At 49.1% G+C, this 23,258-nt stretch overlaps 1 protein-coding gene across 2 annotated transcripts in view; it reads right to left on the reverse strand.

Annotated features, from left to right (window-relative positions):
- The window catches only part of LOC116955708 (high affinity cationic amino acid transporter 1-like), a 194,916-nt gene extending 174,294 nt beyond the window's left edge, over positions 1-20,622 (reverse strand). The window contains exons 1-2 of one of the 2 annotated variants that reach the window (XM_076053481.1): positions 20,465-20,604; positions 6,198-6,331 (exon numbers count right to left, since the gene is read on the reverse strand). Coding sequence is in view for 1 of the 2 variants with exons in the window: in XM_076053479.1 (XP_075909594.1) it covers positions 20,465-20,587 (123 nt within the window). In the remaining variant the exon portion in view is untranslated. Of the gene's footprint in view, positions 1-6,197; positions 6,332-20,464 lie in introns of both variants that reach the window. The other variant, XM_076053479.1, reaches the window with a different exon arrangement.
- Positions 20,623-23,258: the final 2,636 nt, after the last annotated feature.

The following is a 23,258-nucleotide window of genomic DNA, read 5'->3' on the forward strand; positions in this document are numbered from 1 at the left end:
CAGTGTTTCTCAGACCTCGAATGCATGAAAATGATGAGCACGCGTTAACTAATTTTGCAAGGGGACAGATCGCCTTGCGTGGTTATTGGCGACTGGCCCAAGGCACGCTTAACAAACCGTTTTTTTTCCCGATTTAAAGCTTTCGTGACTGCAAGGATTCATCTTCTGTGGTTCTTTCGGTAAAGTCACCACGTAGCATGAGAATAAAATAATAAAATAGCACAATAAAATTCTCACTGTGAGAATCTTAAAATAATAAAATAACACGATAAAATTCTCACAGCGAGAATTTTTTGGTGTGTTATTTTATTATTTTATTCTACGTGACTTTACCGAAAGAACCAAAGAAGACGCTTTTTTTTTTTATAAATCACACGGCGAGTGGCGCGGTTGAAATCTGGACTCGAACCCCAGGGTCTTCTCGTCGGCTGCGGTTCGGTGCTCTCCGGCCCCTCTCCGGCATCCAAGCCCGCCGCCCGTTAACTCGACGAATTAAAAAAACAAAAAGCGTTAAGAGGGGGGGGGAGGCACCCAGAGCCCTTTCACTCTCTCACCCTCGCTCGCTCTCCGCCACGAAACGTTTCGGAGTTGTCAGCTACCGTGGCCTCCCCCCCCCCGTGATAATTTACACCACAGCCTTGCATCGGATGCTCCCACAAACCCTGCACACTTGCATGCAAAAATCGTTCGAATTCACTCGCGTACTTAATTTCAAAACCGGATCACCCGGGGGTGGGGGAGAATATTTGTGCATTACAAGAGGGCAGGGGCGGAGCCAGGATTTTGACTTTGGGGGGGGGGGCTGACTTCAATATTCTGAGATATCTCAGTGTGTTTATGTTTTCCAATGACCGCCACAAATGCACAAAACACATTTTATTGGATTTGAACGCGGAGTTTATTAATAGGTCGGAGCCGCTGATGTGGCCGATTAGTTCGATAAGTTCGAAAGCGGAGCCGCTGATGTGGCTGATTAGTTCGATAAGTTCGAAAGGCTGCCGCTCAAGCAGCCTGCAGGGCAGCACGAGGTGGCAGCCTGCAGGGCGGCACACAAGGTGGCAGCCTGCAGGGCGGCACACAAGGTGGCAGCCTGCAGGGCGGCACACAAGGTGGCAGCCTGCAGGGCGGCACACAAGGTGGCAGCCTGCAGGGCGGCACACAAGGTGGCAGCCTGCAGGGCGGCACACAAGGTGGCAGCCTGCAGGGCGGCACACAAGGTGGCAGCCTGCAGGGCAGCACACAAGGTGGCAGCCTGCAGGGCAGCACACAAGGTGGCAGCATTTTGCAGCAGCCGGATATCCGGTTATCCCAATTACCGATTTTCCCAAAATTTCAGGGGGGGCTCAGCACCCCCCCCCCAGCCCCCCCAGCGGCTCCGCCCCTGCACGAGGGGGATAACACCCAAAAGGCCGTACGAGATGGGTTCCCAACCCACCCCCCCATCTGCCGTCCTGGCCACCCTGCACCAAACTCTTTCCAGCAATGGCATGGATGCGCGCATTTCTCGTCCTTCGCGCGCACCTCCGATGGGCACCGGCGGCTACGTACGGTTGCGATGCGATGGAAGTTCAACACGCGTACACGTGGATGCGCCCCGCGATTATCACTGGTTGTATACGTACGGCGCGAAAGAAGTTCAACATGCATACATACGTTACACACACACAGACACGTGGATGCACCTCCGACGAGCACGGTGCAAAAAGTTCAGCGTGCATAGACACGCACGTAGAAAGCCGACGGCACACCGCACGCAAACGTTTTCCTTCGCAGGGGAAAAACCGAGCGGAGGGATGACACCGATGGCGAACCCCCTGGGGGCGGGGACGTTGCTGCAGGCGACGTGTCGCAACGGACGACATCGTGGAAAGAAAAAAAAAACTAAAGTTGTACCGATGGTGCCGGCGATAGCAAGAGGAACCCCCCTTTCTGGCTGTGTGGCAACGCGCGTGTGCGTGTGAGTAAACGCAGCGAGCGCACCCGAGGTTTGGAGGGAACATTTTGCGTGCGTGCCGAGTGTCATTTGGCGCAAGGGATAAGGCGGGGGGGGGGGGGGGGGGACATGTCAACGGCGATGGAATATTTTAACGAACACGGAACATACGTAACATTTAAATGGTATCAATACCCGATGCACCACTCTCCGCTCCTCGTGACGTCGTCACATGGCTCAACTACCTCGATGTAAAATTGTAGCTGTGGGACTACATCCAACATCAGTCGTATGAAGACAGAGATCCACAGATGCACACGGAGACTCATGGACTCACAGAGTACCCATAGGACTCATCGAGACCCACAGATTCGCACAGAAACCCCGAAGACTCACATAGAGACCCGCAGACTCGCAGAGATGCACAAACATATACAGAGTTCTATACATTCACACTGAGACCCATGGACTCACAGAGAGACCCGAAATCATTTGGTTCATTAATCAGCGCAACGTAAAATTATCGCTGTTGCTCAACATCAACGCAAGCCGTACAAAAGAAGTGAAAAGTTAAATGTTGAACTTGAGTTTATCAGAACATTATGAAGGTGAGCAACACAGCCGTTTCATAAAAAGGTTCACGGTGACCCGTTAAGAAGAAGATTGTATTTTTGATTTAAAGCTTTTGTGACTGCAGGGATTCATATTCTTGGTTCTTTCGGTAAAGTCACCACCACGTAGAAGGGAAACAATAAAATAATAAAAATACAAAAACAATAAAAATTCTCACGACGTTTCGACTGCAACACAAGCAATCATCATCAGGTGTGAAAACCACAGCAAGAATATTTGAAGGAAAAAAACGCCACTTTTTTCAAATTTTCTTGCTGTGGCTTTCACACCTGATGATGATTGCTTGTGTTGCAGTCGAAACGTCGTGAGAATTGTTTTATATTTTTATTATTTAATTGTTTTCCCTTCTACGCGGTGACTTCACCGAAAGAACCAAAGAGTATGGATTCCTGCAGTCACGAAAGCTTCAAATCACAGATTGAACGTAGTCCTCTTGTTTTTGCAGCATCATCTGGACTGAGATATCATCATCATCATCGTCGTCGTCGTCACAGCCAACCGATCCCGCACCACGCCAAAGCTTTCTTACGCCCTCTCGCAGATCCCGCAGCTTTCCCGCGGCGTTGTTCACGTGCGTATATTTATTTCGGAGCCTTCGTTCAAGGGTTATCCTCAAGAATACTGCACCCCCCCCCCCCCCCACCAAGCCTCACGCCACTGTCAGCATTTGAATGCTGCAACGGCGCCGGTGATGGAACGGTCGGGGATTCCGCCAAAAACGGCGAATGCGGCGAGGTGTAAACCACGAGGCATACGTCACCCAATACAGCCACGCGTACTGTGGTGGAGCAAGCGGATTACTCCACCTCGGCTACCCCCCCCCCCCCCCCACCCAATACTAAACTAAAACTATTTTTTTTTTATTTTACCAGGTAAAGCCCACCGAGCGACGGAGTTCTTTTTCAGGAGCAGCCCGGCTCACAAATGAGAGCTCAATTTCAGGGTCTCATCGCGTGGGAATTGACAGCAGCCCAACAACTCTGAGCGCGCACGTTCATTCTGTAAAATGTGGAGGGAAAACCCCGATGACCCCCCCCCCCCCCCCCTCCTCGAGAAAAATCCACGCAAACAAGGAGAGAGCGAGAGAGAGAGAGAGAGACATGCAATCTCCAAATATACATTTACATCGATTTCAAGTTTTCGTGACTGCAGGGATCCATATTATTTGGTTCTTTCGGTAAAGTCACGTGGGTAGAAAATAAATTCACGCCAACATTATGTAAACTCCCCCTCCCCACCCCACCGTGCCGGTCCAGTACATCATTTTATGCTAATTCCTTTGTCAAAGCGTTTTTTGGTTTCCTCCCACACAGCTTAAAGGACGCGACCTGGGCTTGGCTGTCTTCACTCCAACGCTGTCCTCTGGACAGTCCAGTCCCTTCACCTGATGAAGGCCACTTGTGTTGTGGCCGAAACGCCGTGATTTTTTGTTATTTCATTGTTTTACCTACGTGACTTTACCGAATAGAACCAAAGAGTGTGGATCCTTGCAGTCACGAAGGCTTCAAATCTAGAATTAAATCACGACGTTTCGATTGCAACGCAAGCAATCACCATCAGGTGGGAAAAGCACAGCAAGAAAACACACAGGCGTGAAAGATCGGGATTCTAACCCAAGAACCCCTCGCCACAGCGGACCCCTGCTGGAACGAGCAGACTCTAAACACAGCTAAGCCCCGGGGATGCTGCCTTGGAATGGGCTTAACAACATTCAACTTACAGCAGTAGTAGTAGTTGTCGCCCCCCGGTGCATATTATCTCGAAACGTCACGCGACAGTAGAATGCAGCAAGTCAAACTCGGTGTTGTGTTTGTGTTGAGAAACAGAGGGGGGGTCGTTTTGATTTAAAGCTTTCGTGACTGCAGCGATTTCATATTCTTGGTTCTTTCGGTAAAGTCACTGTGTAGAAGGGAAACAATAAAAAATATATATATAAAACAATATATATTATATAATAATAAAATATATTAAAAATATCTATTATATATTTTATTACTTTATTGTTTCCCTTCAACGTGACTTTACCGAAAGAACCAAGAATAAGAGGGGGAGTTGTGGGGGTAGCGATGTGCTTTGTCTGTTGGGTCGAGCAAGCGTGGCGACACTCGGCGAACGTCCCCCACACCCCACCACACTGTGCTCAGGCACACTCTGTGCGTTCCCTCCGCTGGCATTCGCAAATATTTAAACTCGGACCCCGCTTAGAGGTCGCCACGGACTGCGTGCGGTGGCTCTTTCTGGGCCGCTGGCCGGGAGGCTACGATGCCATGGGGGGTGGCGGTGGGGGGAGGGGTGGGGGGGTTGGGATAGGGACCACAACCTTTGGTCCGGCCGTTTTCCGCTTTGTCTTACTTATTATTGATAAACGAAACTATTCACTTTAATCATTTTTCTTACCCATTTTAGTTTCCGTACTTAAAATTTATAGCGAAACATCTATTTTTCCTACATTTCAATTTTTTTTTTAACTTTTCTTTCTTACTTATTTTTCTTAAATTTTTTTTTTTTACTGACGTAGTATTCTTTTACGCCGTTTTGCCGACTTATTGTTTTCGCGGAATATTTTTTTTTGCACAGCTTCTTTTGGTTTTGTTGCACGGACGGCGGCTTCCGTTTCGCCAGCCGCTCGGCTATTTTGGCAAAGGGGGGGGGGGTGGGGGGGGGAAATCCATTGGCGCTGCGCAAGCAACTCAGCAGCAAGAAAAAAACACAAAGGCGTCAGTAGCGGCATTGCCTCATATAGCCACCGTCTCTTATAACGCCGTTTCATTGTAGTGATCTCTGTCCCGACCGAAAGTTCCTAACCCCGATCAGCCCAATATATGGAAGAAAGTAGGCATGGAGTTGCCTGCGGGGTTGAGGGGCGGGGGGGGGGGATGCATTTGTCCACATACGGTGTTGTTGAACCTGAACCGATATGTCCATAGTATCGATTCTGCTCATATTGCCTATCCGACAGCCACGGGAGAAGAGCGATGAATCCGTTAGTACAGCTTCCCGCGGAACGTGCGTCGACGGCAGACGGTGGCAAGTACGTAACATATTGTATATTTTTTAAGGTCATTATCATTAGAAGTTATTCATTTTTTTTAGAAAAATGCTTCAATACATTTATCATGTGTACAATCACATTATTAAGGGCTATTACCGATACCCCAATGAAGCGCTCATATAATCGCTTGTAGGTAAAACAAAAATAGCACTGTCGGTAACGCATCTCCACTGGAACCATGTTATAGTGACCTCCTATAGCACACTGTCCGGCAACGCATCTCTATTGGATTCATGTTATAATGACCTCCTATAGCGCCGTTCCCTAAAGCACCGTCGGTAACACAACTTCACTGAAACAACGTTATAATGACCTCCTATAGCGCCGTTCCCTAAAGCACTTTCGGTAACACAACTTCACTGAAACAGCGTTATAATGACCTCCTATAGCGCCGTTCCCTAAAGCACGGTCGGTAACACAACTTCACTGAAAGTGTTATAATGACCTCCTATAGCGCCGTTCCCTAAAGCACCGTCGGTAACACAACTTCACTGAAACAGCGTTATAATGACCTCCTATAGCGCCGTTCCCTAAAGCACCGTCGGTAACACAACTTCACTGAAACAGCGTTATAATGACCTCCTATAGCGGTCCGTTGACCAGGAAAGCATCCCGAGCGGGCCCGAGCGGTATACCCTGCACCGCAGAGAACGAGCGTGCAGGGTCCTCCACGAATGCTGCACAGCTATCGAACGAGGTGGTGCCTGCATGGTCTTACACACAAAACACACGGGCGAATTAAAAAAAAACAAAGCAGATTAATATAAAACGCAAGCGTTAAAGAGTCGAACAGGGACGCAAGTAGGCGCGCCGATGTCAAACAACATGTGGGGCAAGAGGCACCAGAAAAACAAGTTAAACAGTGCGAGCAGTGGGAGGGAGACCCCATTTTGTGAAGTGCAGATGAAGGCGTTTGGTCTTAAATTCCACAGGGAAAAAAAAAAACCCCTCTTATCCATAACCCATTGCTCACGATTACTGTGGAAAACAGAATTACAGTAATCCCTCGGTTAACGATGGTTATCGATTAACGAAATTTCGATTAACAATCCGCCTCCCATAGGGCTCCCCTCCCCCCTCCCCCCACATTGTTTCTCTTAAGGATACAATTTCGATTAACGATACGGTTACGATATTACGTGGACCCACCAATTTCGGCCAATCGGAACGCTTTTTAGCGGACTCGGCAGCAGACCTCAGCCAATCAGCGACGCCATTTCATGAGCGTTTTGAGAGCAACTGGCCGCTCATTTTCCAACGTTTGATGTTTCGTTGCTTATGGAAACAGTACTCTTGAATACTTAAGTGGTTTTTTTTTACTTAAAAGTTACATAAGAAAAATAACAAATGGCACCCATCCATCTTCTTTGCCTTAGAAAATATTGTTTTAATTTATGCACCTTTTAACGTACTTTTTTTTATTCATTCTTTACCCATGTTTCCATTCATAGTGATGCTTTAACGTGTTCTCATAACTTTATTTATTAAAATTGCTTGTTTAAATATTATACACCATTTTTTTACGGTGAAAAAGGTAAATTTCAGATCCTCTTGGAACTAATTAAGCCATTCACATGTATTTTTGCTATTTAATTAGCAATAATTTCAATTAGGGATGATTAATATTGTTGCTCGGCATCTACATCGGCAGCCGTACGAAAGAAAGACGCAGCAAAAAAAAACCGAAACGCGTTCTTTATCCATAAAACAGAGACATCGGGAAAGTGGGCAGGATGGCGCTGGCCAATGGTGGAGCCAGGAAAAATGAAAAAATATATTTCCACATGATAAACCACTTCGTTGAGATATAATTTGTGGCCAGGTTGCTTCTCAAGAGCTATATTCATAGCTCAATGAGCCTTACCTGGTCAAATAAAAAGTTTAGTTTAGCCTCGTGACCATGATTACGTACTCATGTGCACGGATTGGTTGTAGACGCGATTGTGTGTGGGGAGCAGTGGCAATGGTTGGAGCCAGGATTTTCAGGTGGGGGGGGGCAACCCCTCCAACAATGAAAAATGATAGAGGAGTTGTTAGTAAGTAAGGAGTTGTTAGTAAGTAAGGAGTTGTTAGTAAGTAAGGAGTTGTTAGTAAGTAAGGAGTTGTTAGTAAGTAAGGAGTTGTTAGTAAGTAAGGACTTGTTAGCGAGTAAGGACTTTGTCCCTTGCTTTTTATTCGATGCGTGTGCGGCGATGGAGCAGCCATCGATCGAGGGTCGAATTGCGAACCGCGTTGTGTGATCGCCATCGCGCTCGCTGAAGGTGTTGATGCCTTCAGGGAAGTCGTGTCCTGTACACGCAACTGCGCACAATTCTGTGAGTCACCTATAATTGCTTTGCCGTAACCTATTGCCAATTATGGACTCAGACTATTGTCCTATCATCTCATAGAGTCCCTGGCACGTAATAATAATAATAATATGCTACACAGTGGCAGTGGGGGGGGGGGGGGGTCGCAAAATGCCGATTTATTACCAATAAACCCCAATGATCCGACCGGAATTATGGATTTCGATCGGATCATTGGGGGGGGGGGGGGGCACGTGCCACCCTACCCCCCACCACTGGCAGATACCGAGCAGCAGTGTGGTGGCAGCGGACGTTTCTGGTAGGGCCGACTTAAAAGCAGCAGCGCGGCGTCGTTGCAATTGCCTTCACGCGACGTTTCGGCTCAAGGTGCCGGCGGTCGCGCACGGCTTGCCTAGTAGGGCCCCTCGCGCTTGTGTCAACAGGGCGCCTTGCCGGTTAACACGGCCGGCTACGTACGGTGCGAAAAGAAGTTCCAACGTTGCCGCAAGCGAGCGCGCGTGCGGATGTAACAGAGCAACGAGACGCGCAGGCGACGCACATAAAAGCGCATGGGCAAGAGAAGAACGGGGTGCAGCTTTGGCAGATTGTGGAGGGCAACTTCAACCCGAGGAGACAGCTGCACGGGAACGGGCGTTCCCATCGACACGCGGCGTTCGGCCTCGGGCCCCTTTGGTGGGAAATGTCCCGCGGTTATTTGCGTGACCGTGGCTCTGCCGACGCGCGGCCACGGGCCTGCCGTCTCGGACAGTCCCGTAGAATTTACGTTTAGCCACAAACTTTCCATTACGCACCGTCCACCCACCCCCCCCCCAACCCTCCTCCTCCTCTCCCAGCCACATGTGAAACAAACTCAACAAGTAGGCATTACAGTCAGTCAGTTTCAGTCAGGTGTATTTCAGGTAAGGCCCACCCAACTAAGAAGCTCTTTTTCAAAGAAAAAAGCCGTCTCCCACATTAAAAAAAAAACATTATACGTTTTTATTTTGTATACGTCCCATCAGCCACACGGCCTTTCCGGGAGTATTTTTTTTTTCTTCCTCCAAGAGCATTGGTTTAATACAAGCAAAAAAACTCTGGACCCGGTTCCACATTCAGTGTCTCATCAGCAGAGTCAGGTTTGCTTAAACCAATGCTGGACAACTGCCAGGCGTTTATAGGCAAGGAATATCTATGTAGGATATGGGTCCTACTGTTGCCAAATACTTCCGTTTTACATGTGGAAGAGATCATTGCTGCGTTGTTGAATTAAACTGTCATAATAACGCAACAATATCAGGTTCAGCCATGCTTATTTTTAATTGAAAACGCACCCGAATTGACCCGAGTGTAGAATGTAAAATGTCTGGCAGAGTTTAACCGATGTCATTTTTTTTAAGATAAAGACTTTCCGGGGCATCGGTGGTGCAGTAGTTAGAAACACTGCATTATAAACCCTGTCACGTATTCAATTACATGTTAAATCAAACCCAGCCACCTGCGTTCGATTCCCGGCCATGAACGACACTTGGCTTCATCAGTTGGCGTGCGACATATGAACAAGTGGTGCACCATCAACTGCATCAACATTGACCGGCGTGGTGAAGTACGGTCAAACAACCCCCCGAAATCGACATGGTAATGGAGCAGGCCTTCGTTCAGCAAATACCTGTAAAATTATGTTACAAATTGTTGTCCTTTGGAGACATACTTCGGCAGGCAGCCTTGTAAAACAGGTCCCAAAAAAAAGAAACGTTGGGCCAAGGTTGGAATGTGATTTGAATCTTTGAACCAACGTTCTTTTTTTTAGCTGAAATAGCAATTAGCAAGTGGTAAACGGAGACCTGCATCGAATGCGTTTTTGTTGCCGTGGTTACCCATTGTGATTCATTGGCAGCCCTTTTGTCATTTAAAGCGCGTGCCCCATTATGTATACACAACAACATGCCTGACAAATACTGCTTGCGACTAAACAGCTGGTTGCAGCGTGAAGTGTGTGAAACGTGCGAAGCATTTTGGACCATCCGGGGTGCGCGGAGGTGGAAAACCCACAGACGGTGGGCATGGACAAGCATCACAAGACCTCGCTGAATCTCGTTAAGGGGGCACAAACCGTCATCACGCGGACTCCGGGTCATCCTCGCAGCAGCGGATTTTGGCTCGGGCCATCGTACAAAGGCGGTGGTCACCGCATCAAGCGCATTCTGGTGCGCCTCTGCGGCCGTCTGGAACGCTCTTCCTTCCGATACTAGGAAGCCACTGGAGCTCTGTAATATTCAATCTAGCGAGAAAACTGATTTCTTTAGAACTGATTTTTGTGCTTAGTTTGTTGTCCTTCCCCCGCACCTCCGATTAGCGCGGTTGGCAACGTATGGTGCGGAAGAAGTTCAACGTATTTTACAAGCATCTCGGCAGCAAAACAGGCGCGAGAGTGTCTCTGACGTTCCATAGGTGCAAAATGAACATTTCTATCCATAATACATGTTTTTTTGGGTTAGATCGCGTGAGTGTGTGTCGTTAACCCCGCCACCACCCGACACAGCAAATTAGTCAAGTTTGTCATGTAAACAGAACGTGCCAATTCGTTACTAGTGTTGAGGTGTAAAGACGACACGAAGAGCAGTCGTTGCCGGGGCTGACGCCAAACTGTTTATCAAGGGCTTTCCGCCTAGGTTTAGGGGAAGGGGTAACACAGGACTTGGCTAAGCTAATCTCCCCAGGGGAAAGGTCCCCAGGGGTAAAGGGTACTGGGAATCCCTACGCCTCCCAGGCTAACGGGCTCTTCCCACAGCCCTGACCGATGGTTCAACCAACTCGGCTAGCCGGGTAAAGAAGCCCCCCCCCCCCGCCATAGCCTGGTGTTACTTCTCCTCTACCCTGGGTCCCCACTTCCCTACCGCTCACGAACCCGGCTCCTGACGAAGACCCCGTCCACGTCCCAGGCCCCCCCCCTCAAATACCCCGAGGGGACATGACGTCACTCCTCCCGAGGCGAGTGTGACATCACGTCACCACCCTACTACTCAACACTAGTACAGCACACCGGTGTGCTGGAGAGCCAAGCCACAACTTTTGCAACCCGAGTACGACGTTTCGCCAGCGATTACAAGTAGCTTCATCAGGCGACAAGATTTCGCAAAGGGAAATGTGAGAAGCGAAATTAAGTGCCCCGGTTTCAAATCCCAGTGAACAATGCCAACGTTGGCTCAACGTTCGACATTTATCGAGTTGTGAAGCCAGTCTCGAGAAGTGGTGAGCGAAGATTACTTCCAAAATCTTAGAACTCGTGTTTGCGTCCAATCAAAGACACGCAGGAGGCATGAACCAAAATATGCACAGGGCGTACGGCGGCTAGGAGATGTTAACTACCTCGCCTGGTGTACAGGAAGTCGTGGGTTCGATCCCGACCCTGATGCCTGCTGTATATTGTTGTGCTTACGCAATTGTGCTTCCACGTGTGGTTATAATGGCGTTATAATGAGTCCTTAATGGCGTTATAATGCGATTTGTGCTTAAATAATCGTTGTGGTTATATTCTGGCTATTGTGGTTACGTGGTTGTAGCCGCGCTATGAGCCCAGCGACCAGAGTTCGATTCCCGCTCACAGCCAAAACCAATTACGATTGTCCGAACCGGTCCTGGACCTCCCCTAGGTCGACTCAGCCTTCAAATGAGTACCTGGTTGCAGTGTGTAAAACATCGCCACGTGGGAAACAAAGGCAGCCGGGCGTGGTGCTGGCCACCCACCCACTCGTGTGCCATGCCGGCCTGAATAGGAGCTACTTGCTAACAGCACTTGCCTGAAACAGTCTTTGCATTTTCGGTGGGTGTGTGGTTATAATGCAGTTGTGACAATGATTGTGGTTGTATTGCGGCTGTTGTGGTTGTCATTTGAGTTGCGATTATAATGCAGCTCTTCTGGCTACAATATAAAAAAAAACCAGGAGGATTTCTCCACAAATCTGGCTGTCGCCTGATAAGGGCTGGTTGCAATTGCTGGCGAAACGTCGTACTCAAGATTATAAATGTTGTGGATTTGCTCTCCAACACACCGGTGGGCTGTACTAGTATACTACACTATACACGACTACATACTACACTATACATTACTATACACGACACTATACACTCGTGCTGTACTAATAATGCATTGGCCACGTTCTGTTTACATGACAAAACCTTACTAGTTGGCCGTGTCGGGTGGTGGCGGGTTTAACGACACATTTATATATTCACGTGAACTAACCCAAAAAACCCCTTGTTATGTAAAACTGGCTGCAGTTGTGTTTGTTACGGTTGTGGTTATATTGTGCCTTCAATTGTGGTTGCAAAAAAATACAAGTCGGCTGTCGCTAATATTTTACACACGTGGTGTTGACATTCACTTTAGCATTGTTGACATTTCCTATTGCTGCACCAAGGGGAGGAGCCAGGTAAGGCCCACTGAGCTGGACAATTCTTTTGTTTTTTTAAGCGACCTGGCTATCATAAATGATAGCCAAACAAAGTGGCTTATCAGGTCGACGTGTGTAGAAATCAAATACTCTAAACGCATGTTTATAACGCGTTAAGGGCAGGGGCGGAGCCAGGATTTTGACTTTGGGGGGTGCCGACTTCAATATTCTGAGATATCTCAGTGTAATGTTTTCCAATGGGCACCACAAATGTATAAAACACATTTTATTGGATTTGAACGCGGAGTTTATTAATAGGTCGGAGCCGCTGATGCGGCTGATAAGTTCGATAAGTTCGAAAGGCTGCCGCTCAAGCAGCCTGCAGGACAGCACAAGGTGGCAGCACGAGGTGGCAGCCTGCAGGGCAGCACACAAGGTGGCAGCCTGCAGGGCAGCACACAAGGTGGCAGCCTGCAGGGCAGCACACAAGGTGGCAGCCTGCAGGGCAGCACACAAGGTGGCAGCCTGCAGGGCAGCACACAAGGTGGCAGCCTGCAGGGCGGCACACAAGGTGGCAGCCTGCAGGGCAGCACACAAGGTGGCAGCCTGCAGGGCAGCACACAAGGTGGCAGCCTGCAGGGCAGCACACAAGGTGGCAGCCTGCAGGGCAGCACACAAGGTGGCAGCCTGCAGGGCAGCACACAAGGTGGCAGCCTGCAGGGCAGCGCACGAGGTGGCAGCCTGCAGGGCAGTACACAAGGTGGCAGCCTGCAGGGCAGCACACAAGGTGGCAGCCTGCAGGGCAGCACACAAGGTGGCAGCCTGCAGGGCAGCACACAAGGTGGCAGCCTGCAGGGCAGCACACAAGGTGGCAGCCTGCAGGGCAGCACACGAGGTGGCAGCCTGCAGGGCAGTACACAAGGTGGCAGCCTGCAGGGCAGCACACGAGGTGGCAGCCTGCAGGGCAGTACACAAGGTGGCAGCCTGCAGGGCAGCACACAAGGTGGCAGCACAAGGTGTCAGCATTTTGCAGCAGCCGGATATCCGGTTATCCCGATTACCGGCTTTCCCAAAATTTCAGGGGGGGGCTAAGCCCCCCCCCCAGCCCCCCCTGTGGCTCCGCCCCTGGCTGCACCGCATTTTGGTATTGTTGGCATGGACAATAACCTCTCTACGTCGATACTGTCGACGTTATCGGCGTTGTAAAAAAACAAAACCCCATCGGTGTTGCCCCATTGAAATTGGGCCGTCAGCGGTCGTCGCCGGGAGAGAGCCGACGTGCACGGAAAGCCCACACCAGAGACGGATTTCTTCCGAGCCCAGTCTCAAACCGTGTTAGACCAACCTTGATTTGAAGCCTCCGTGACTGCGGGAATCCATCCTCTTTGGTTCTTTAGAAATTTTAAGTCACGTAGGTTAGAAAACAAAATAAATCACGACATTTCGGGCGCAACACATCACCAGCCACTTCTTTATGACCCCCTTGGGCAACACCCATTTTCAAACCTCTTAAAACAGTCTGCCTCGGCAGCAGGCCACGCTTTCCCACCAGATGACGGACGCTTGTGTTGCGCCCGAAACCTCGCGATTTATTGTATTTTAGACACTACGTTACTTTACGGAAAGAACCAAAGAGTTTGGTGTTAGGCCGGAGGACGTGTGGATCAATCAGTTTCAAGGACAATGCCACAAAATATTATCAGAGCGTGTTTTTTTGCCTGCATTCTGACCACAAGCATTGTGGTTAAAATGCAGACGTGATTCCCCATAAAAAGTTTCAGCTTGGGTGTTTTGACATCTTAACACAGCTGTTTTGTTGGCAGAAAAAAAGGGGGAGAGCTATTCTCATATGTTGGCACTGGCAAAGGAGGCCTCATGATGTTGTTAACTCATAAATTATTTCATACTGGACGGGCAGCCCTTACGGATAGTCTACATTTTAGGATCACTCGGAGGACAGCGCACCTATTTTAAGACTGCAACGAGAGGGTCTATATTTAGCCTCGCCAATCCACGAAAGTGTCACGTACCAGATCCCTCCCACCCCCCCCCCCCCCCCATTCAGCGCCATTGAATAAAAGTTGGTTTTGGAAATTGACAGCGATGGAAATTGCCAGCATCCCGTGGACGTCTTGTCAAGTATTTGTAAAAATGTGCACGCGACACGGATTGTATGCCTGTCAAACCCGTATCAGTGCCCCCTACATTATTACAGAACAATTCAGACTTTATTGGACAACCCGTGCCCGTTATAAATCTCAACGTTCATCCTACAAAGTCCCAATACAAGTGAAGAAACACAAACAAATAGACACTCACCACTACTACACTCACCACTATTAAACTCACCACTACTACACTCACCACTACAAACCTATCAACCCCTTCTCAGTGCCCTACCTTATTACAGACCAACTCAGACCGTATTGGTCACCCCGTGTCCCTTGTGAATCTCAACGTTCATCCTACAAAGTCCCATCACAAGGGAGAAACACACATTCACAAAACCATTTTTTGTTTGTGCCCGTATTGAAACGGCTGTACGCCGTACGAACCTGAAAACTCAATTTCCCTGTACAAGAATACGGGGCAAACGGCGTGGGTTGACACGGTGTGGGGGGTTGCATGCAATCGCTTGCACAACGGACTCGCAATGCAAATCGCAGTCGCGATGCAACGTACGGGCGCACGTGCAACAACGCGATCGGTCAGCAAAAGTTCCACGCTGTAGCTACAATGTCCATCACAGGGGTGGGGACAGTCCGGCCTGCGGGCCGTATAAGGCCCGCGAAATCATTTGGTCTCTGGCCCTGCCAAGGCAACCGCAGGCGGGACTCGAAACTCAACAAATCTAGGAGAGCAAAACCTGGAGAAGCAGTTGCGAGTAGCGGCAAACATCGTCAACACCGGCTAACATCGTCACCACGTCTCGCCAAAGAGAAGCGGTTCCAGCCCCATCGCATTAGGGGCGAGTTCATTAAACGTTTGGCCAAATATAAACGGGCTAATTTTTTTTTTAAGTTGATCATTTTGTCCGGCCCGCGAATCACGTTATATAAATATCCAAATGGCCCTTGGGAGAAAATAGGTTGCCCACCCCTGGTCTATCACGATGCAATGGAGAGTCACGATGCAACCCCAGGTTGCAATGATGACCGCACCACGCTAGAACGCGTATAGGGGGCCGCATCACGCCCACCGATAAGTTGAACAGCGATAATGCCAAACGCGAGATACACTTGCTACTGTCGGCTATAAAAAGGAGGACATTTTTGGAAAACAAAAAAAAAACACATTTTCAACGGTTAAGTTTATCCAACCGTGCTGCAGTCAAGTAAAATTCCCCATTCCATACAAGGCCGGATTAACATTTTGTAGGTATCTGGGCTACAGGTGAGGACACCACCCCCCACCCCCCAGTAATATTTTCAAAAGGAAAACCAAATTTCGATTTGAAGCTTTCGAGACTGCAGGGATTCATATTCTTGGTTCTTTCGGCAAAGTCCCGTAGATAGGGAAATAATAAAATAATAACAATATAAAACATCATGAAATAATATAAAAGTTCTCCTTTGTCAAGGCTCCCTCCTCCCTCCCCACCCAGCTTAAACACCGCTGCCAAGCTTGGCGGTGTTCATTAGGACGCTGTCTTTCCGACAGCTCTGTTTCTTCACCTGAGGACGGCCTGCTTGCGTTGTGGCCGAAACGTCGCGAGAATTTTATTCTGGTGTTTGGATTTTTATTATTTCATTATTTCCCTTCTACGTGACTTTACCGAAAGAACCAAGAATAGGAAAACCAAAGTAAAAAGACAAATAACATTTTTTTTTAACAGCAAATAAAATTCAGCGTTCACAAATGAAATAACTTTTCACTTCAATCTCTGGAGGCTGGTGGGGGGCCATGGGATGCAGCCCCCTAAAGCCCCCACCGCCACGCACCTTGATCCGGCCCTGAATTCCATCTCATTCGAGATCGACACCGTGGCACGCATTTTGACGAATGACAGAAACTTTGCTAAACTTAGCGCGTTCCAGTCGCCTTCATCTGTGGAGCAAGCCTCGCGTGTGTAGAGGCACCAACACACACAAGCCTCGCGTGTAGAGACACCAACACACAAGCCTCGCGTGTAGAGACACCAACACACAAGCCTCGCGTGTAGAGACACCAACACACAAGCCTCGCGTGTAGAGACACCAACACACAAGCCTCTAGAGACACCAACACACACAAGCCTCTAGAAACACCAACACACACAAGCCTCTAGAGACACCAACACACACAAGCCTCTAGAGACACCAACACACACAAGCCTCTAGAGACACCAACACACACAAGCCTCTAGAGACACCAACACACAAGCCTCTAGAGACACCAACACACACAAGCCTCTAGAGACACCAACACACACAAGCCTCTAGAGACACCAACACACAAGCCTCTAGAGACACCAACACACACAAGCCTCGCGTGTAGAGACACCAACACACACAAGCCTCGTGTGTAGAGACACCAACACACAAGCCTCGCGTGTAGAGACACCAACACACAAGCCTCTAGAGACACCAACACACAAGCCTCGCGTGTAGAGACACCAACACACAAGCCTCGCGTGTAGAGACACCAACACACAAGCCTCGCGTGTAGAGACACCAACACACACAAGCCTCGTGTGTAGAGACACCAACACACAAGCCTCTAGAGACACCAACACACAAGCCTCGCGTGTCCACCGCGCACGTGTATACAGCGCGGTCCAGATGTCTTGTGACCCCCATTTCATTCTCTAAAGCGGATTTTTTTAATAAGGTTTATTAAAAACCCCGTCCGTGTCGCATGCCACGTGGAGTTTGCGTGGAATGAGCGCGTGTGGTTGGTGCGTGTGCGGGGTGTGTGTGTAGGGTGGAGTGTGTGTAGTGGAGTGTGTGAATATAGTGTGCTGGAGTGTGTGTGTGTATAGAGTGTGCTGGAGTATGTGTGTGTGAATATAGTGTGCTGGAGTGTGTGTGTAGTGTGCTGGAGTGTGTGTGTGTAGTGTGCGGTGTGTGTAGTGTGCGGTGTGTTGAGTGTGTGTGGTGTGGAGTGTGTGTGGAGTGTGTGTGTTGTGTGGAGTGTGGTGTGGAGTGTGTGTGTGTTGTGTGGAGTGTGTGTGTGTGGTGTGGTGTGGAGTGTGTGATGTGGAGTGTGTGTGTGGGGTGGAGTGTGTGTGGTGTGGAGTGTGTGTGTGTGGTGTGGAGTGTGTGTGGTGTGGTGTGGAGTGTGTGTGGAGTGTATGTGTGTGGTGTGGAGTGTGTGTTGTGTGGAGTGTGTGTTGTGTGGAGTGTGTGTGTTGTGTGTTGTGTGGAGTGTGTGTTGTGTGGAGTGTGTGTATATAGTGTGCTGGAGTATGTGTGTGTGAATATAGTGTGCTGGAGTGTGTGTGTAGTGTGCTGGAGTGTGTGTGTGTGTAGTGTGCGGTGTGTGTAGTGTGCGGTGTGTTGAGTGTGTGTGGTGTGGAGTGTGTGTGTTGTGTGGAGTGTGTGTGTGGTGTGGAGTGTGTGTGTGGTGTGGAGTGTGTGTGTGGTGTGGTGTGTGTGTGTGGTGTGGAGTGTGTGTGTGGTGTGGAGTGTGTGTGTGGTGTGGTGTGTGTGTGTGGTGTGGAGTGTGTGTGGTGTGAGTGGGGTGTGTGTGGAGTGTATGTGTGTGGTGTGGAGTGTGTGTTGTGTGGAGTGTGTGTTGTGTGGAGTGTGTGTGTGGTGTGGAGTGTGTGTGTGGTGTGGAGTGTGTGTGTGGTGTGTGTGTGGTGTGGAGTGTGTTGTGTGGAGTGGAGTGTGTGTGGTGTGGAGTGTGTGTGGTGTGGAGTGTGTGTGGTGTGGAGTGTGTGTGTGGTGTGGAGTGTGTGTGTGGTGTGGAGTGTGTGTGTGGTGTGGAGTGTGTGTGTGGTGTGGAGTGTGTGTGTGGTGTGGAGTGTGTGTGTGGTGTGGAGTGTGTGTGTGGTGTGGAGTGTGTGTGTGTGTGTGGTGTGGAGTGTGTGTGTGGTGTGGAGTGTGTGTGTGGTGTGGAGTGTGTGTGGTGTGGAGTGTGTGTGGTGTGGAGTGTGTGTGGTGTGGAGTGTATGTGTGTGGTGTGTTGTGTGGAGTGTGTGTGTTGTGTGTTGTGTGGAGTGTGTGTGTTGTGTAGAGTGTGTGTGTTGTGTTGTGTGTTGTGTGGAGTGTGTGTGTTGTGTGGAGTGTGTGTGTGCTTTGTGTGTGTGTGTTTTGTGTGGTGTGTTTTGTGCATGTGTGGTGTGTGTGTGGTGTGGAGTGTGTGTGTGGGGTGGAGTTTGTGTGGAGTGTGTGTGTTGTGGAGTGTGTGTGTTGTGGAGTGTGTGTGTGTTGTGGAGTGTGTGTGTGTGTTGTGGAGTGTGTGTGGAGTGTGCGTGTGCAGTGTGTGTGTGTGTGCAGTGTGTGTTGTCTTTTTATGTGTGTTGTAGTGTGGAGTGTGGCGTGTTGTGTGGAGTGTGCGTTTGTGGTGGAGTGTGTGTGTGTGTGCAGTGTGTGTGTTGTCTTTGTTGTGTGTTGTGGTGTGGAGTGTGTTGTGTGGAGTGTGTGTGTGGTGTGGAGTGTGTGTGGTGTGGAGTGTGTGTGGTGTGGAGTGTGTCTTGTGTGGAGTGTGTGTGTGCTTTGTGTGTGTGTGTTTTGTGTGGTGTGTTTTGTGCATGTGTGGTGTGTGTGTGGTGTGGAGTGTGTGTGTGGGGTGGAGTGTGTGTGGAGTGTGTGTGTTGTGGAGTGTGTGTTGTGGAGTGTGTGTGTGTTGTGGAGTGTGTGTGGAGTGTGCGTGTGCAGTGTGTGTGTGTGTGTGCAGTGTGTTGTCTTTTTATGTGTGTTGTAGTGTGGAGTGTGGTGTGTTGTGTGGAGTGTGCGTTTGTGGTGGAGTGTGTGTGTGTGTGCAGTGTGTGTGTTGTCTTTGTTGTGTGTTGTGGTGTGGAGTGTGTTGTGTGGAGTGTGTGTGTTGTGTGGAGTGTGTGTGTGGTGTGGAGTGTGTCTGGTGTGGAGTGTGTGTGGTGTGGAGTGTGTGTGGTGTGGAGTGTGTGGTGTGGAGTGTGTGTTTGTGGTGGAGTGTGTGTGTTTGTGGTGTGTGTGGAGTGTGTGTGTTTGTGGTGGAGTGTGTGTGTTTGTGGTGTGTTGTGGAGTGTGTTGTGTGGAGTGTGTGTGTTTGTGGTGGAGTGTGTGTGTTTGTGGTGGTGTGTGTGTGTTTGTGGTGGTGTGTGTGTTTGTGGTGGAGTGTATGTGTTGTGGAGTGTGTGTGGTGTGGAGTGTGTGTTTGTGGTGGAGTGTGTGTGTTTGTGGTGGAGTGTGTGTGTTTGTGGTGGAGTGTATGTTTTGTGGAGTGTGTGTGTGTGCAGTGTGTGTTGTGGAGTGGGGAGCGGTAGTGTAGTGGTTAACGCGCTGCGCTATGAACCTGGCGACCCGGGTTCGATTCCCGCTCACGGCCAACACCGCTGACGATTATCTGAACCGGTCCGGGGTCTCCCCTAGGTCGACTCAGCCTCAAATGAGTAACTGGTGCCGGTGTGTAAACATCGCCACTGGGGGAGACAAAGGCGACCGGGCGTGGTGCTGGCCACCCACCCCCTCGTGTACCGTCCTGGTGCTCGCTAACAGCACTTGCCCCTACAGTCTGTTACAGTCTGTTACAGGCTACACGGGCGATCTTTGTTCTACGTTGCAGATGCACGGGGGAGCGGTGGCGCAGCGGTTAGCGCACTACGCCAACCCGAGCGAAGATTCCCGCTCGGGGCCCAAACCAACACCCGGTGACGATTATCTCTGAACCGGTCCTGCTCACCTCCCCCCTAGGTCTACTCAGCCTCAAATGTGTTCGCACGGCACGCGTCTGCGTAGCGTGAATTCCGAGTGTTTATTTGACGCCGGTGCTAATCTCGCATTCGCACCACATCCTCCTCCTCCTCTCTCTCTCCGATACGAGTTGTTGTTTAATCGGAACTACAAGCGTCGGATTTTTCTCGCCGCCACGTGCCGCTGGGGAAGAGGGCGACGGCCGACACGTCTCGCTCGCCGTGTGTGTGTGTGGTGTTGGTGTGTGGTGTTGGTGTGGTGGTTGTGGTGTTGGTGTGGTGGTGGTGGTCTCTCGCATCAAACGAAATTCTCAACGCGCGCAAGATCCGTACGCAAGTGTGTTCACTTACCCCCCTTGCAAGAACGCACGTGTCCCACCGCCGAAGCTGACTTCCGCCTGACGCAACGATGAACGAGGCGACAGCATGCAGCATGCAAGGGGCCTCTCTCTCTCTCTCTGTCTCCCGTCTCATCCACACGCTCCTTCTCACGCCTCTTATATTCGCCTCGCTCACCCACACCCTATTCCCTCTGCCGGCTGTTTCTGTGACTGCATCACGAAGCGAAGCGCGTTTCTCACGCAACAGTTGCGCCATCGCACAGACACACGTGCGCGCGTGCGTGCACGTGTGTGCGTGTCTGTGTGTCTGTGTGTGTGTGTGTTGAACTTCTTTCGCACCGTACGTAGGCATCCGTGCTAATCGGAAAAATGCGGGGAGGGGGTGTGGGGGTGGTGGAAGGAGAACAATAAGCTGAACGCAAAAAAGCAGTAACAAATGCGTTTGTTAGTCTAGATAATTTAAAAGCGCATTGCCTCCGGTGTATTCCTCATGTCGGGAAGGAAGAACGTTCCAGACGGCCGCGGATGATGCTTTGAGCGCCGTCTTTGCTCGACCAAGGGCTCAACTTTGTGTACCTCGCCACGGACTCAATTCCTGATTCCCCCCTCAACCCTAGCGTCAACACCCAGATCCGGAGAAACTCTGCTGCCTTCATCCAGCAGTGGATCGACAAAGGGTATGGGGAATGGTTGATTATAATCGCGATTGGAACAGTTTTTAAGAAAAATACATATTCATGAACTATTCTAGAAATGAATCATTCAGTCACTGACCCCGCTGTCTCGAAGTCTGCTATTTGGTAGAGAATGCAATGGCATCCTGCATCCATCCCCATCATCCATACAAACCACTCCCGTCATTGGCACAATCGCATTCTACTCGGCTATCCTGTGGCCGAAAACGTCGCCAGGTTTAGGGATACTGTAAATGCAAAACAAGCGTTGGGGTGGTCTGAGATGTCCTGAGGGTATTCTCCTCCATCGTATCTATGGTGTATCGTCTGAGATCTCTCCCGCAAGAGCCCTCAATTTAACAAAACTCAGCTACTTTTATTTACCGGGTTAAAGCGCACTTAGCACTCGGTTATTTTTTTCAGAGGCGACCTCACCACACGTAGTTTCATAGTTTAGTTCATAGTTTCATTTATGTTGGTATAGCCCTGTGAGCCATTCGGCTCTTGAATCGGGTGCAACCGCAACAAACAAAAAAACAAAAACATGAACAAGAAAAACATCTTAAAGTGACTTTGTGCATGTACAAACAAAATCTAGGAAAAAAACATCAAAATATTCCTGAAATAGCACCGTACACCAACGCTGTGTGCAAAAATCCCAGTGGGATGCAAGTCAAACAACAACAACAAGAAACTTAGATTAAGGCCATCAGTCTAACTCCGTACTACAATAAACAAAAACATGGCCAAACCAAAAAACTTTTAGAAATCACCAAAATAAAGCCATAAATGCAATGTAACAGTGATCATAGGAACTGTGACCGAATTTTTTTTACAATAAACTACATAAATAACACGTAACACCAAACCCTAGAAGCTGCTGATATCACCATCATCATCATATGTGGAGAATTTATACTGGTAGGAACGAAGTTGTAAACTGAGTGTACCAGCCTGCAATAGATTAATGTGTCCGTCCGTCCGTCCCCTTTCAATACTTTAACGAAGTGAAATCTCGTGCTGTTGGGTGTAAAATCAGCAATAGACAGCGCAGAGACTTGATATGTCTTATTGCACCCAACATTTGGAAGTCACATTATCTCATTTGCGAACTTCGCTTTTGGGGATGTGGCAAATTCACACACAGCCCACAGCCGAATACCATTTGCGAGGCGAAGTTCGAAGGCACCGTGACGTTACTTTGCCAATGTTCCTACCAGCCCACCCTGCAGGGACCTGTTAGTAGCAGCCAAAAAAAATCTCAGCAAAACGTGACCAAGGGGAGAGAGAAAAAGCGGATTCCAAATATCCAACAGGCATCGTTGGATATTTGGAATCCGCCCGGGGATTAAACCCAAAGGCGGAGCCAGGATTTTCAGGTAAGGAGGGGCAACCCCTCCAGCAATGAAAAATTATAGAGGAGTTGTTAGTAAGTAAGGAGTTGTTAGTAAGTAAGGAGTTGTTAGTAAGTAAGGAGTTGTTAGTAAGTAAGGAGTTGTTAGTGAGTAAGGAGTTGTTAGTGAGTAAGGAGTTGTTAGTGAGTAAGGAGTTGTTAGTGAGTAAGGAGTTGTTAGTAAGTAAGGAGTTGTTAGTGAGTAAGGAGTTGTTAGTAAGTAAGGAGTTGTTAGAAAGTAAGGAGTTGTTAGTAAGTAAGGAGTTGTTAGTAAGTAAGGAGTTGTTAGTGAGTAAGGAGTTGTTAGTAAGTAAGGAGTTGTTAGTAAGGAGTTGTTAGTAAGTAAGGAGTTGTTAGTAAGTAAGGAGTTGTTGGTGAGTAAGGAGTTGTTAGTAAGTAAGGAGTTGTTGGTGAGTAAGGAGTTGTTAGTAAGTAAGGAGTTGTTGGTGAGTAAGGAGTTGTTAGTAAGTAAGGAGTTGTTAGTAATAAGTAAGGACTTGTCCCTTGCTTTTTATCCGACGCGTGTGCGGCGATGGCCCAGCCATCGATCGAGGGTCGAATTCGAACCGCGTTGTGTGATCGCCATCGCGCTCGCTGAAGGTGTTGATGCCTTCAGGGAAGTCGTGGACTCTGTATAGGCAACTGTGCACAATTCTGTGAGTCACTTATAACCGCATTGCCGTTACTTATTGTCAATTTATAGACTCAAACTATTGTCCTATCATCTCATAAAGTCC

This window comes from Petromyzon marinus, chromosome 61, assembly GCF_048934315.1.
Source record: "Petromyzon marinus isolate PM22_M1 ecotype Great Lakes invasive population chromosome 61, UKy_Petmar_22M1.pri1.0, whole genome shotgun sequence".
NCBI classification, from domain to species: domain Eukaryota; kingdom Metazoa; phylum Chordata; class Hyperoartia; order Petromyzontiformes; family Petromyzontidae; genus Petromyzon; species Petromyzon marinus.